The sequence below is a fragment of the Rattus norvegicus genome, chromosome 2 (genome assembly GCF_036323735.1).
Source record: "Rattus norvegicus strain BN/NHsdMcwi chromosome 2, GRCr8, whole genome shotgun sequence".
Taxonomy (NCBI): Eukaryota; Metazoa; Chordata; class Mammalia; order Rodentia; family Muridae; genus Rattus; species Rattus norvegicus.
Genome location: NC_086020.1, coordinates 37,318,221 through 37,334,896, shown reverse-complemented (window position 1 = coordinate 37,334,896; position 16,676 = coordinate 37,318,221). Strand labels below are relative to the sequence as shown.

The window sequence follows — 16,676 nt, the reverse complement described above, 5'->3', positions numbered from 1 at the left end:
ACCTCTGCACTGTGTCACTCCTGTGGGCAGATAGCTATGTCCATGTGGCCACCAGGTCACATTCCTCTACCGTTAGTCACAGGGCTCAGCTACTAACTGCTCTGACAAACAACTCTAGCCAGTTGAAGGGAATGTTCATTTATATCAAGAATAGGCCTTGATTTTTTAGGTTTAGTGTGTATTTCTAAAAGGCATTAAATGTGGCTACTCTTGGAACACAAATGCTGGCATTTAATACAGTATATTGGTTGATTCTCAGAATAGAACACACATTAAAAGTATGAAATGGAATCTATGTTGCTTAGTTTCAGTGATAGAAACCAGAAGCTAGTTTCTAAAGGTTAAGATAAAAGTTCAGTTTCTTTAAGTGAGCATTACACATGTATTTACCTAAAGCAGCCTTTATCATAAAAGCAGGTCCTCTGCAACTGGAATCGCAGATCAGAATGGTAGAAGTAATTAGTGGAGATCTACATTTCACTTTTATACAAATTATAGCTATGTGTGTACTTTCAAAAATGTTTTCTAGGTAATATTTATTGCTACAAATTGAGAAAATAGACAAAACTACACTGAGCCAAGTAAGCATTGAGAATAGTCTCATGCCATTGCTCTGGAGCTAGAACTCTTTGATTACCCAGTAAGACTCGATGGTTATACCTTACTCAACAGTGCATGGACTCACAAAGTAGATCTGCCACCTCGATGTGGCTGGCGCATCATTTACTCAACAGAACACGACACTCGTGCTTCTTAAATGATTTTGAACTTCATAGTAAGCAGTACAAGTTGACTCATCTTTGGCTGCACATTCCATATATCCTTAAAATTAGGAACTAAGGGGCTTCTAGGTCTTTATAATTTCAGCATGCTATTTTTGATAAATGAAAATTAATGTCCTTGATAGGATAACTAAAATTGTTTTATGTTTTACAAAGGTATTTCCCTTATACTCATTAATTGTCTTCTAAAATGTTGTATCAATATGGCATTAACATATTTCAAATCACCCCACAGCATTATATTGTTTTCATCCAATAGCATTCATATTTCCCACACCTGGCAGGTTGACTGTTTTTATTGACAGGATAACTATAAACAAATGAACCTAAATGGACATATTTTGAAACACAATATTTAAGTAAAGGTGAATATAACGTTTAACTTTAGAAAGTAGAAAATGCAATAGAAATAATCTAATGAACAAGAAAAATGGAGTTTAGAATGTTTGCATATGGTCATGCATCATGTACATGTAACCTACTTTAAAGTCATGTGTCACACACTGCTAAGTTTATTTTAAACCTCACTGTGACCCAGCTACACAAAATTAGTATGCTTTCAATCCATAGCTAATTACCAACATGCATAAGATGTCCACATGACCACTCAGTGCACACCTAATGGGAAAAACATTTTCACAGCTCAGGGTCCCTATGACCTGGAGAGAAGCAGATGATATAAGAATTTAATTGATGAAATTAAAAATATACTGACTGTATTTTACTCTTAAAAACCTTAAGTTACTAGCATAAAAGCTGTCTTTATACAATCCTCTCCATGTTACATAAAGCAATGAAAGTATAGATAATTTATTTATTTTGATAATACATATTGACTTTAAACCTTTAGAAAGAATATATACCATTTAGAGCCTTTTAATTTGCCTATCTTTCACTTCTGATATTTAAGACTCAAATACAATGAATGATGATTTCAAGTATAGAAATATAAGCATAACTCTGGGGCTAGAAATACAGCTGCTCAGTGAGAGATGTGGCTCTGTGATCCAGCATTTAGCTAACATGTACAAGGCACTGGCTTTAATTTCCAAAACTGAGAGGAAAAAAGACAAGACAAGACAAGACAAGACAAGACAAGACAAGACAAGACAAGACAAGACAGCACCTCTTACTTTTGGTCTGAAATTTTAAATTTATCAGATCTTATATGCTGACAGTTTAAAGTTAGGGTCTACATTTGGCTACTGAAGCCTCTGTTCTGCAATGCAAGTGCACAGTAGCAAATAGCTTTTAATGGCATGCTGTAATAGTACATAACACAGGAGAAAGCATAGTTCACAGATGCCAGGTGAGTACTGGGTGAACTGTTTATTATTCTCACTGTAAGGGTTCTCACAGTTCAGGCCACTTCTGAGTGGAAACCTCAGAGAACACTGACCTTGGTTCAGATAACTGAATACCTTTATAGGCTTATTTATAATACAGTATTTGAAGACAGACTGCTCTTCTCATGTCAGTCAGCAGTTTTAAAGTAGGAAACAAAAGTTACTGTTTGAATACTTAACTTGAAACAGTGGCATGTGTTAAGCCAGGAAGTGTGAGGGCAGCAGTGGCCAGACCAGGAGAAAGACGGAGGTGTCCCAATTCTCCAAGACAGACCACTTCAGTCCTGAGTGGACATTATCATATGATTAAGTCAGCACGGGAAGACAGAGCTATAAACACATTACTTGAAATTGATACTAACTGATCTCCAAATAACTGAACAGAGTGGCACAATGTGCCATCTCTTCCCAAGAAACAGATTTCTGGAACAGTAGAGAGGGGAATACTCAGGGTTTATACTAAAAATGTGGCTGGTGGCTAAGGCAATAATTTGCTTAGCCACAGCATCTAAAATAGTTAGCAACCAAGACAACATTATATAACCACAACATACATAGCATATGGTCAGTAATATTAATTTAATCCCTATATTCAACGCACAGAGCATTCAAAGAGTGACAAGTGCCAGGAAAAAAATCTATTCACTTTGCCTTCGAGTGCTGGAATCTGGCTGTTGTGTTGTGTGATTATTGGCCAGACATAAGCATTTGCAGGCCACAGCAAAGTCCATCTGCCTTGGATCTAAGAGCTGGCACCCAGAGTACCAATCAACTCCACCCACATGGCTTCCTTCTTCTGAAGAGCCTACTGCTCATTTTTAAAAATCTTTCAAAAGCTTCTTTTCTTTGCCTTCCCAGTATTTTCCTTCTGTCCTAGGCAACAGTAGATGCCCTAAGGAAACACAGAATGATCAAAGTAGAAATGTTACTCTAAAAATAATGTAGTTTTCATTGTTAGCCATGGTAGCATACCCCTTTAATCCCAGGGTTTAGGAAGTAAAGGTAGGTGGATCTCTGTGGGTTCTAGGCTGTTCTGGTCTATAGAGCAGCCAGGGCCATATAGTGGGACCTAATCTAAAACCAAATATATATATTTTTTTCTAGAGCAATTGTGTTTACTGAAGGTAAGATTACATTAGAATGTGGTGGGAAGGATAAAGGTCATTATATTACATACTTTATCTAAAAAATATTACATTTTCAAGTCTCATATTTTTAGTTGTACATTCTTCTCATTTTGTTAAATTACTGGGTGATTTTGCTCTTCCGGATCTTCATAATATAAGGACTTTTTCTTTCATAATCAAACGCGTATGTTGCTCCTTCCATCTCACCTTATCTTGTTCCCCTGGTTTCCTTCCCCTCCAACTGCTTTTAGCTCTAGGCAGTGAAGGACCTAAGACAAATTTTCATTTCTCTTTGCAAAATAAACAATCAAATGAGATGCCTCTAATGTTTCTTTTAGGTCTGAACGTGCTCTAGTTTACCTTTGCCTTTCTCTTTATTTCAATAGTTGACATTTTTGAAGCACTCCCTGTTCTGTTCTCCCTTGTATTCTAGAGTAGAGTATAGAGCTGGGAATATAGCTCCGGGCACATCACTTGCCTAGTATATATGAAGCTTTAATTCCATCCCCAGAAACAACAGAGATGGGGAGGGAAGGGGGGGGGAGAGAGAGAGAGAGAGAGAGAGCGAGAGAGAGGGAGAGAGAGAGCGAGAGAGAGAGAGAGAGAGCGAGAGAGAGAGAGAGAGCGAGAGAGAGAGAGAGAGAGCGAGAGAGAGAGAGAGAGAGCGAGAGCGAGAGAGCGAGAGCGAGAGAGAGAGAGAGAGAGAGAGAGCGAGCCAACACAACTCCTCAACATGTGGAATTTTGCTTTCCTCTACTTCAGATGGGCATTTATCGATTTTGACTTTCTAGTGTGTGCCCGTTATAGTATCAGTTATTTAAACGATCAAGTCTTACAGCATTTACTTATATGAAATGACCTTTTAGTGATGTTAAATGTGTTGGACAGATATTTTACAATTGGCAAAGAAACTCATTGGACATTTAATTAAGTGTAAACATTTTTCTCTGCTTCATCTGGTGCCTTGAGAGTGTTTCCTCCATTTATTAGCTCTAGCCCAAAGATTGTATTATACTTCTCTCTCCTTTTCTCCCTCTTATTTTGAAGGAGAGTTTAAAATGAAGCCCATTTGGCCTCAAACTCTGTACGTAGCTCCGACTACTTTTAACTCACTAATTTCCTGTGTCGGTCTCCTAAAGTGCTGAGATTACAGGCACGGCCGTAGGTGTGGCTCAATATTATGATAGAATAATAGATAATAATAGATAGAAACTTGTTAAGTCACAAAGAAGTTGCTATCAGAGATCATTTCAAATATTTTTTTTTATTTTCTGTTTTCCTTCCTTTCACTTTAATCATGCACCAGCCTTCGACTGAATTGACAGAGGAGAATACAGTCAGGAAGAAGAGCAAATACAGATGAGAGATGGTCCCACATTCGTTAAGATCTCTAATTCAAATCTGAGAAGCAAAGCGTTTTCCATCTTTAAATCCTGAATTTTTTTCTCATAGGAGAAGAAAATCAAAATAGATTGAAAAGGAGGAGATTTTTTTTTTTCCTAGTCTTAATGACACATTAAGTTAGGATTTTTTATGCAACTTTTGGTTTTCAATAATTTTTATTACAGGGAGAAATGTAAGTTTTGTTTATTTATAGGAAGAGGTAATTTAATAATAACTCCTGTTGACTAGAACCAGTGTTATTCTGTTTCCATAGCTAGAACATGGAAACATGAAAAGCAACACTACTTTGTAGCAACCCATGAGATACTGTAGTCTCTTTGGCCACCTTGGTGACTTTTTGAAAATGTATCCCTGATTTGGCAAACCCAAAATAGTAGTTGGAAACCATCTTCCAAAGTCAGAGTACAAAGCAGCTTCAATATATAAAATCTAGATGATTCGCGCAACGATGCATACAATAACATTTAAAAAATCCCTACCTGGAAAGAAGAAATGTATAAAACAAAATCTCTCTCTCTCTCTCTCTCTCTCTCTCTCTCTCTCTCTCTCTGTCTTACACACACACACACACACACACACACACACACACACACACACGCACACCACATGAACACACATACAAGTGCACACATGAGTTAGGCTTATTGGGTTGGGGTATAGCTCACTGATACAATGCTTGCCTATCACTGCAAACAAACAACAACAAAAACCAGTCGGCTACCAATGACTTCCGGGAAGGAAAATAATTTAAGATGCACCAAACATGCAAGAGCAATGAAACAGACTCTGTAAATACAAAGGAAAACAACGATAGCATTTTAGATTCTCAATGGTATCTGATCAGAACACCGATATAGTATAGATTTTAAAGATATTTATTTTATACACATGTGCATTTGCCTGAGTGTACATATGTGCACCACATGTGTGCATGTTTCCACAGAGGGCAGAATTGGGTATCAGAGCTCTTAGAATTGGAGTTAAGGCAGTTATGATGTGGGTTCGCTCTGCAATATTCATTCTCTAAGAAACAATGCCACCCTATTACAAAAGAGATTTCTTTCTAATTAGAGCTACCAAAAGAAGTGCTGGGAATTTTCATACGGTTGACTATGACAGCCATTTATAAGTTGAGCATATCTTACTCAAAACTGCTTGAGACCCGAAGGGTTTCCATTTATATTAATGTAGGCTTTACAATATTTGCATAGTTTTACTGGTTGAGTTTTCCTAACCTAAAGAGTCTGATCTCCAAAATGCTCTAAAATACTAAACTCCGATGGTGTTCTCAAATCTGGGTGTTCTGCTTTTATTCATTTTAGTTCTATAAATACCAGAGAAAGCTGAAATTGCTATGAAAATCTTTGCAAACTGTTTAGCACAGTGGCAGTAGTTTTAAAAGTATTAATTAGATGTGATTAATGATCTACCAGGTAAAGAAAACATAAACAAATTGAGCTCCAAACATACTTTCTGTGGCATGTCCAAGTCAGTGACCACACTAATTTAAAATCATGGGGTGCCATCTTAACACTTTCCCACTCTACTCAGTGATGTTGGTCTCTTTCCATCCCAAATGCTCACTGCTGAACTCATCAACCTTTGAATTTAACTCATAGTCAATTAATAAGGGATGTTAGTTTTCTAAAACTTTTATGGACTAAAACCTTTAATCCATACCAAAGCCAATATTTTTTAAATATGGACTGCACCTTAGAATTTTCCAGGGATCTTTTAAAAATCTGATGTTCAGACTAAACCCCCTAACCATTTATAAAAGATGGGGTGTCAGGGGGAGTCTAAGCATCAGGATCTCAGGAACATTTAGAGTCCTGGTCTTTCCAGCCGGTGGCAAGCTAAGAGCTATTGTCTGGAGAAGGGTTTTGAACAAACTCTAGTTGGTGAAGGAGATACTTGGGTGGATACATAGTGAGTTCCTCTACAGAGGTGCTAAGTGGTAAAAAGCTTTGTCAGAGTAACCAGGTATCACTAGTGGAGAAGCACGATGTTAAAGTATTACTAACTAGCCTCTGTTGCTGCATCTCTAATTTGAAAGTTATTTAACTCGAAGACTATTTATATAATAAAATTAATCATAGCAAAGGTTATTTACTGTGGTTGTTGAGGATGATCAAGGATAACGAGCATCACAATATATTTTATAAACTACATTTTCATTTGTTATTAAACAGCCATGTCACAGAGCCACTTGTAATTAAATAAAGATGATCATTTGGCTTTACTAGGGATTTGGATCTAGCCCAGTTATAAAGCTCCAAAACTATCAAGACCTGTGCTCCCGAGTCAGCAAATGGAGATAAAGCCTAATAATGTGGGTTTTAAGATACTCTCCTAGTAGTTCTGGTACATACTGAACTTTGGGAACAACACACCCAGGCAAACATTGGTAAAAAGGAGGCATGCAATGACTGAAGTCAGTGGGTAAAGATCAAGTAACTGCTAGTTTTACCACTAAAAGCCATGGAGCAAATGTTATATGGTATGAATTACTATTCCAAGACAGGGTCTGCAGTTTTATTATAAAACAATATTACCTTCAGTATTAAACTGACTTTAATTAATTAACACGTGATTATGATCATTAATCCAATGGTAGCACATTTAAATTACCTAGTACATAATCATTTGGAATAGGCATAAAGAAACAAATTCTAGAAGAAGTAACAAGGTTTATGAAAGAAGGAAAGTCTTAACTTAGTGAGTTTTTCACAGAAGAATTAGAGTTTAGCCTGAAGTCACATTTGTTCTGAAGACAATGCCCCACAGCATCTTAATGTTCCTGATCAACTCAAGGAAGTACTCATCCCTGACTCACAGTAACTGAATCATCACCAATGTTTCCTGTATATTAGATTTGTCATCAGGTCTGCTAGGCTACAAAAACAGTTTTTAATTTCTTATCTTAAAATATCTCATCATAGAAAACTATCATTCTTGTTCCCTGAGTCACAGTTTAAAAGGTCTTGCTGTCGGTACAGTATGTATAGAACAATAATTAACAATAACAGGGAAATCTTATGAGACTCCAACTGCGAGTTCTTTGAGAGTTCTTCTTGATGTTTTTTCATTTAAAATCTTGAGAGCTTCAAGGCTCCCAGTACCTCCCTGGGAAGATCAAAGTAAAGTATCATAACTAATAACTGACTTTGGTTTTTATCCTTAGTTTCTAAGTCATTTTTGCCATGATGGTAGATGACTCTGAACTCTTCTTTGGTTAACATTGAGCTCTAAGGAACTTTACTTCTTTCAAATGCACACTTCTAGTACTTAAAGTATCTGGAATTAACAGTGGAGGCACATGTAGGAAAAATAATTTCAATAGCTGGTATCTATAACATGTTATCTACCCTAGGACATCCAATTTCCTACAGTGGAAAAAAGATGTATACATAATTTTTTGATCATTAGTTTTAGTTGTCAATTTGACACAATCTAGTATTACCTGGAAAGGGAATGTCAATGAACTGTCTAGATTAGGCTGGACTGTGGGCATGTTGGAGGGGGACTAAATTTATTAATAGGAGAGCACGCCCACTGTGAGTGATGCCATTCCCTAGGAAAGGACTATTGGATTGTATAAGAATAAACAGCAAGCCGAGTACTGGATGTATGCATGCGTTGTTTGTGTTCTGCTCTTGACTGTGAGGTACTGTGACTAGCTGCTTCAAGTCCCTGTGTCTTGACTTTGAACTTCCTTGCCATGCTGGACTGCAACTTATACTTGTGATTAAATAAATTCTTTCTTCCTTATTTTTTTTTGTCAGAGTAATTTATCACATCAACGGGAATTGAAAATAAGGGATTTGTCAAAATTACTGCTTCATGGCTTTATGAGTGCTCATAACCACCAACTGTCTATAAATGCTTCCTCCCCTAAAATGAGCTTTCAATGATTCAGACTTCAGTGACCAGGCCTTGAACTCTATATGCCTACTGTGCTAGATTTCAGTTGCTGGAAAGCCAGAAACAGTGATCCAAAATCTTGTGTGAGCAGAGAACCATCTGGGAAACTTGTGAAAACACAGTCCCTACTCAAAGTTTCTCTACAGGAGGTCTGAAATGGAGCCCCCCCCCCCATCAGCTTTTCAAATGAATCCCAGACTGAACTGAGGCAGCCGGTTCCCAGATGACCACGACAAATGCACACACCTGCCAGCTTTCAACCACTGCCTTCCCTCTCTCCACAAAAGCAATGGCCTCACAGATGCTCAAAGTCACTCACACTCAGGCAGAGTTTGGGTTCCCAGAACCACCTCAGATCTAAGACCAATAGCTCCAGAATCAAAGGAGGTTACCCTATGGAAAAGAAACCTCTCTTTCCAGGGGCTTTTCTTCTTTCCTGTTTTGCTTTAGTATTTTTTCTTCCTCACTCACAAATCATTGCCATTTTTCAGTATGAATGTTATAGAAAAGAATACTCAGGGTTGGGGATTTAGCTCAGTGGTAGAGCGCTTGCCTAGGAAGTGCAAGGCTCTGGGTTCGGTCCCCAGCTCCGGGAAAAAAAAAAAGAATACTCATTTAAATTTTTCATAATTTTACTTCAATAAACTCAGTTTTCTTTTGAATGAAGTTTTCATGCTGCCTCTACCTTTATTGGTCTATGTGTTGTCTGAACAAACAGAATCAGGTTGAAAGAACATTGGGATTCATTTAATCTGTCCTTGACTTCAGATAAGACTGCGTCTCAACCATCCTCAAATAGAACAATTTATCAAAATACGAACAGGCAGAAGGGCTCCTCGTGCAGCATTCTGTTGCGTAATTAGAGATTCCACCAAGCTTCTCTGACCTCAGCTTTAGGACATCATTATTAGAATGCCTAAACCTTAAATTATTTGAACTCATCCTTAATTAGCCTTTATTCTACTTTACTAAGGGTCTAACTTAAATATAATAAACACTTCTTTTGTTGGTAGGTAGAAAGGGGAAGATTACTTTATAGAGTAACTAAAAAGTGATTGGATTGGCATAAAGAAAGATTTATGGATAAATGCCATCAAATATAAAATGCAATGGCTCTTATGGAAACAAAAGAGTGAATTAGTTAAGGGTAAGCTGCAGTGGTATTGATCATTGATTTCATTAAAAGAAGTGATGATACATCACAGTTTTAAAATCTTTATCTTATGTGCCAGCAGACATCTCACATATGAAATGCACAGGAAAAGGAGAAATTTTAAAATGGCTTACAAGCTCTACTTAGCCATATTTTATGGTATTTCACATAAGTGAATATTAATAGAGTGCTATTCATCTTCTTTTTGAATTTTTCATGTTGTGTTGTCTTTATTACAGAAATTAGAGTTATAGTAATGGATGACTTTAATTTTTATGAGTTAAAATATGGATTCTGTCATATGGTAATCATTTTTCTGAAAATATTTTTTCCTATTTAAATACTTGAAGTGTTTAGAGATCCTGTGGATGAGGTCCAGGGAATGAATATACTTTTGCACAGTTTGGAATGGGAATGTGTTATTCATTTCATTTTTCAACACTCTAAATATTATTATTTTAAATGTATACTTGGTTTTGGAATGGTGAGGTGCTCTCGGCCTCCTTGGCCTTTAAGAATGGGTTTGCCCCTTGCCTACTGTAATAGAGCTCTGTGGTGGAGGTGGTGCACTTAGTCTCCAGAGAGAAGGAAGATGCTGCTTTCACAGCACTTCTACTCACCAGTCCATGAAGCAGCAAGGGTGTTGGCTTTGAAGGAAGCCAACTGTCCTGCTCTCCCAGCCAGAGGTAAAGAATTGCATTGGTGGCCACTAGAGGGAGGAGGATTAGGAATAGAGTAAATTGTGGGGAAAAGGCACCCATGAAAAACGCACATGGGACAACCAACACATCACCAACCACTACCTGACAGCTATGTCTACCTCACTGAGGGATTATAAGGGGATCACTAACATCATTAGCCCAGAGACCCAGACAATAGGAATTATGTAGCACCCCAGTATATTGCCCCTTAACTTTGATGGCTGGAGAAGGGAGTTTGAATGGGATTGTGGGAAACACACAATCATACAAACACAAACATACAAGCACACATACATTCTCATGCCCCATTACAACAAGTTGCATCTGTGATGTATGATTCTTGCTGGTTTTTAAATTTAAAACTCCTGATGTTCTTTACCAAAGAATGTGTTCATGAAAAGCAAACAGCCCACCTTCAAGATAGTCTTGGAGAAGCACCAGCAGAGATACTCATTGTGCCAAGATGTATTTTACCAACAAATCTGTATAAATTACATGAGGTTGAAAGAAACAGAATGTAATATAATTAAGCAAAGTTTCTTTTGCTAAATTACAGCTTGAAGCAAACCTGCAAAAAATGTTTTCAATTAGCTTCTTTAGCAAACAAATACAGCTCAGAGTAGGTTTTGCTCCCACACTGCCAGCTGTGGGCTGCCTAATGGGTGTCTTACCTCCAGCACAAGTAGCAGAGCACTCGGCCCAGGGCTGGTGAGTCCACATGAAGCCAACTTCATTATCTCCACTGCCAGTACGAACGATGGGAACATTGAACTTGTACCTAATTCCCAAATTCTGTTCTTGGAGGAGAACCTGCCATTGAAAACAACTGGTGAAGATAATTAAGATACAATGAGCCTTCATTCATATATTTATTATTTATTCTGAAGGGGAAAATGCCACAGAGCAAGTCTTTTCAGGAAATTTGGAACATTTGCTTATTTACTTTAGCTTTTAACAATCTCACTCTGTGGTCCAGGCTGAACCTGAACTTACCACAACTTAAAAATTATTACATTTTTGTTTATTTATTAGTGTGTGTGTGTGTGTGTGTGTGTGTGTGTGTGTGTGTGTGTGTGTATACATATGCCTTGGAGCATATACAGAAGTTAGAGGTCAATTTGCCAAAATTGGTTCTCTCCTTCTATTGTGTGAAGAACCATGGAGATTGAACTCAGGTTCTCAGGCTTGGTGGCAAATGTGTTTATCTGATGAGGCTTCAAGACAACTTTAAAGCACATGAGTTTCTTTTCTTCTTTTTTCATTTATGGGCAGTTTGTCAGTTTTTTTTTTTTTTTTTTTTTTTTTGGTTCTTTTTTTCGGAGCTGGGGACCGAACCCAGGGCCTTGTGCTTCCTAGGTAAGCGCTCTACCACTGAGCTAAATCCCCAGCCCCGTCAATGTTTTTATCTATACTGTAGAACAAAAATCTTTTACTTAAAGCTGGGCAGTGGTGCACACCTTTAATCCCAATACTAGGGAGGCAGAGGCAGGCTGATCTCTATGAACCTGAAGACAGCCTGGTCTATAGAGTGAGTTTCAGGACAGCTAAGGCTACATAGAGAAACCCTGTCTCAAACAAACAGAGAAACAAACAAACCCTCAAACCAAAAAACACAACAGCAACATAAAACCCAAATAAAATGAAACATACCCCCCTCCAACTTTTACTCAAGAAAACGTGAAAAGCTAAAAGCCTCCCTGAAAGCCTCAGACCCAGGGTCTTCTCTGCAGTCTCTACACCCTTTAAATCATTCTACCTTTATTCTCTGAATTCCACCACCTGTCAAACACAGCTGATTCAGCTTGACCCCCTTTACCCTATAATGAGGGAATTACAGTAAAAACATAATGACAAAGACACACTTACCATTACAATGAGGTTCTCAGAGGTGGGTCCCAGAGCTTCCAAGGATTCTGGTTCATCTGTTGGTCTCTTGTAGTGAAAAGCTGTCCCAGAAACATCAAATTTCCTAGGCCAGTCAATAGTCCAGGCACCATTAATATAGTAATCATCCCCTTCAGATTTTAAAGCTAGAAAAGGAAACAAAAATTCACCTAAATATTTGAAATTTCATTTATCAATATACCATGTATCAGCTGTGCATTATGGTTTATAATGAACACTCATTTTATTCCTAGATGACGCCATTTTCCCACACCTCCCTTCCTCCCCACATCTGTCTCTCCCTTCCCTTGTTTGCTTTTATCCCTCCCAAATAGTAACAGGCTTTACTATAGGAAGATTTGTATTTGGGATACCACCCTCTTAAATTAAAAAGTGCATAGAAAAAAGGGATCTAGAAACCTTTGTGCATGTATCTCTATCCTGGATCCCCAGGGCAGGAAATGGGTGATAACTAGATGGGCTGAGGGTAGAAAGCCAGGGCTCTTACTTCCTCCACCCATGAACAAAGAGTGTGGAAACCAGACATTGAAAGGCTATGGAACCACAGGGTAGGATGAGATGATTCTAGGCAGGTGAGAAACTGGGGCAGCTATGGCCTAAGGCCAGCCTGCGTTACAGAACAAAGCAAGGCCACCGAGGTAAATGGGTGCCCTTGCTTTATGTCTGAGACATGTGCTGCACCCAGAGCTGTCTTAAACTTGTGAGCCATAGCCTCCTGAGTGCTACAGAAGTGTTGGGGTCGGGGCACCGGACCATCTGCTGACAGTTTTAAATACAAACTGGAATCATGAAGTTGCAGCAGTTGGGACACCATTAGTTCTGCATAATAATGAGTTCACTTAACAGTCAGGCAGGAATGGGGAGGGGCCTAGGGGTCCCTATCCATCACTGCTGAACTATTTGCTCCAGGCAGATCAGGAAGAAGGGACTTGTTGCCTTCAGTTTATATCCACTGGTGACCCCATTAGCCTCCAGTGGATACTCTCAGTTCAACAGTCACATAGATGATCCTGGTTCAAGTAAAGAATGGTCATAAAACAAAACTACAAGTCATAACTTTGAGAAAGAGAATGGGGAGTTTGATAGGGATGGGAGTGTATGAGGAAAGAGGGTAATAATAATGAATTATATGCACACAAGTATGCAGTTGTCAAAGAACAGAATTAATAATGATGAAGCAGTGTGAACTAAAGAACGTCAATAATCTTTCATATGAACACTGAGGGCAGTTGCCTAAGAATTCATGTCATTGGTGGAAACAAAAGACACATTTACATGGGAAGATAAGCAAGGCATTAGGAGGAAATTAAAAAGCCACTTTGCATGCGGGTAGGAGTGAGAGTCAGATTTCACTTTCTAAATATCAAGAGTAACTAAGCAGACATAGTGAGGGAAGACGTGATTCTGGCACACAGACAACAGAACCTCTCCACAGCCTCATAAATGAACTAGTGATAAATCTATCAGCTTCACTGAAGAGTCAGCACAAAGGGACTGAAAGGACCACGGTCTATACCTTTCTAGAACATTATTGTCTTCCGATTCCCTAGCAAATGTGTCAGCCCTTTCTTCCCTTCAGACTGCAAAGATTCTCTCACCTTCCCCGTGGCTAACTAGACTCTTCAATAAGACTATGTCAGCACTCTCTCAGCCTCTGTCTGTCCCTTTCTCTCCTCTCTCTCAACCTCTCCTCTCTCCTCTCTCTTCTTCCTCTTCCTCCTTCTCCTCCTCTACCCCCCCTCAGTCTCTCATGAGGTAATCCAGGCTTACCCTTCGCTCCCAGACCTCTTTCAAGGTGCTTCCGGCCTAGGCTACAGGTGTACTGGACCTGTCCAGCTTCAACCAGATTAAGCACTATTTGGTTTTGATTTTTTTATTATTTTACATCTTCATTTTCAAGCATTGCTTCCCTAGTATTCTCTCTGCGTCTCTGCTCCTCTCTGTCACAGCCTCCTTCTCTGTCTCTTCCTCTCTCTTGGGCCCAGGAGCTTACATATATTAGACAAGTGCTTGATTACTGATCTACATTCCCAACCCATTTCTGTCTTATTAAGGACTAACTCAGAATGAGGTTTTGTAAGGACATCTGAACCTTTGTTACAAAACAAACAAACAAACAAACAAACAAACAAAATGGAAGATCTCTTTGAATCTGTGAGCAGCCTGGCCTACACTGCACATGCTAGGCCAGGCAGAGATATATAAATGAGACAGTCTCAAACTACAACGACAACATTTATTTCATTAGCAGTAAAACAGCTAATTCAAATATATTTAAAATGTAAAGGCTTGTACCTTCTCTTGAGTTCTCTATCCTTGTGTTGGTTAGTCCCATCAAACTTTAATGTGTTAGTTTTTATTATATATACATATACATAGAGAAAGAGAATAAAAAGCTAACCACTAGGGTAAAGATTAACAATAGAACTTCATTTATACCTGTTCAGAGAGAAAAAAAATCCGTTTTCTTCAGTAAGTGACCACTTCAGAAGAGGTCTTACATTCAGAAGTAATTGACTAACATATAACGGGACTCTATAGGGTGTGTGTGTGTGTGTGTGTGTGTGTGTGTGTGTGTGTGTGTGCGTGCCCTTTGATTTGGTGTTGTTTTGTTTTTGTTGTTTTGGGGTGTTGCTTTTTATTGTTTTCTTGATTTTAGGGGGAGATTGTTGTACTGGATTTTCATTTGCTTTTTGAGAAAGAACTTAAAAGTTGGGTGGATAGAGGAGAAGGATCTGGAAGAATTTGAGGGGAAAAATATGATCAAAATATATTCAAATTTAAAAATCGTTTTAAATAATAAGAAACATAGAAAATAAAAAAGAAACATTGGCATTCCCACAAAGAAAATTTAATAATTATAATAAAGCACAAGCAAAATGTCTTGAAATTATTTACTCTAACAAAAATTTTTAAAGACTATAAATATATGTGAAGAAGTTGTAAAGAAATCAACACACAAGTTTAAATTAAGTTGAAATTCAGATCATACAAAGAAAGGAATATATCAAGTAATGGCAAATATATGAGTAAATATTTTGTTTCTTATTTTAAACAGGATTTTAAAAGGATTTATTTATTTTGGTGCAGGGAACAAATATAGGGCTCCTTAAGTGATGTCCTCAGCTTAGCAATTGCGAGATAAAAATATTGACAACACATTGTAGGACTAATTACATATAGAAATGTCCATACTTTAAAATAGCATATGGACATACAAGAGATAATAAAAGTAAACAATTGTAAGTGTTTTGCATTACAAACAAGGTAGCATGATATAATTTGAAAATTTAGTCTGAAAAATTAAATAGGTATTTTGTAAACCCCTATGCCATCATGCCTAGAACAGTACAGTAAAGCTAGTAATTATCTAATCTAATGAACTATTAGTAGACAGTAAATGAAATATCAAACTCTTGGTTAGTCTTTAAAATATATGAAAGTAATATACAGTAGGTAAAAACTACATAGGACCATATACAGTCTACTACATATACTTAAAATAGCAAGCTGTAGGCTTAACCCCATGGGATTGGTAGCTACATTAAATACAAATCATCTAACTCAGAAGTTGACAATCATGAGCAATCATCTATTTTTTCATTAAGTTTCAATGAAACATAGTCCTACCAATTCACCTACCTACATCTGTGGCTGCCATCTTACTACAAAGGCCTGGCCAGAGGCTGTGTCCACAAAGCAGAATATTTTGGTTATCTGGTCCTTTTCAGAAAATGTTTGTTAGAAACCCCCACATACATTGAGAGATTCTAGCTTTGAAAGGTAGATTGTGAGATACAATAGTAAATCAACACCAAAATATATGTAGGATAAAAGGCCTGCTTTAAATTTAGTTCATCATTAGTATGTGTGTGGCTGCCAGCACATAAGTGGCATGGCACACGGGGGAATCAGAGGTCAACTTTGAGAAGGCAGTGTTCTCTACCTCACAGGATCCAGGGACTGAACCTAAGCTGTCAGGCTCACATGGCAAGTGAACCATCTCATCAGCCCCATTATTAAAACTTGATTGTTTTTAGTGTGTGTGTGTGTGTGTGTGTGTGTGTGTGAGAGAGAGAGAGAGAGAGAGAGAGAGAGAGAGAGAGAGAAGAAACAGACAGACAGATCAACTGACAGACAGAGAAATACACACAGAGGTGCACAACTGCTAAGAAAAAGCATATTTTTTAAAAAAATATAAAATGCTTACATATGGAATGTACATGGGAAAGTAAAGAATCACCATATGACCTGAAAGTTTAAAGAGGAATAGCTGGGGTATAGACAGGTAGAAGGAAGGAGACAGGGTAGGAAGATGGACAGAGGAGTGGACA

General features: G+C 37.9%; 1 protein-coding gene across 12 annotated transcripts in view; it reads right to left on the bottom strand.

Moving 5' to 3' along the window:
* Window positions 1-16,676, bottom strand: part of Adamts6 (ADAM metallopeptidase with thrombospondin type 1 motif, 6) — a 211,818-nt gene that overhangs the window by 32,181 nt on the left and 162,961 nt on the right. For 9 of the 12 annotated variants that reach the window (NM_001108544.2, XM_039102549.2, XM_039102551.2 and 6 more), the window contains 2 exons: window positions 12,304-12,467; window positions 11,109-11,247 (listed from right to left, as the gene is read on the bottom strand). In NM_001108544.2, coding sequence (NP_001102014.2) covers window positions 11,109-11,247; window positions 12,304-12,467 — 303 coding nt within the window. Of the gene's footprint in view, window positions 1-10,356; window positions 10,446-10,505; window positions 10,920-11,108; window positions 11,248-12,303; window positions 12,468-16,676 lie in introns of those variants that run through there. The other 3 variants (XR_005500311.2, XM_039102547.2, XM_039102548.2) reach the window with 3 other exon arrangements.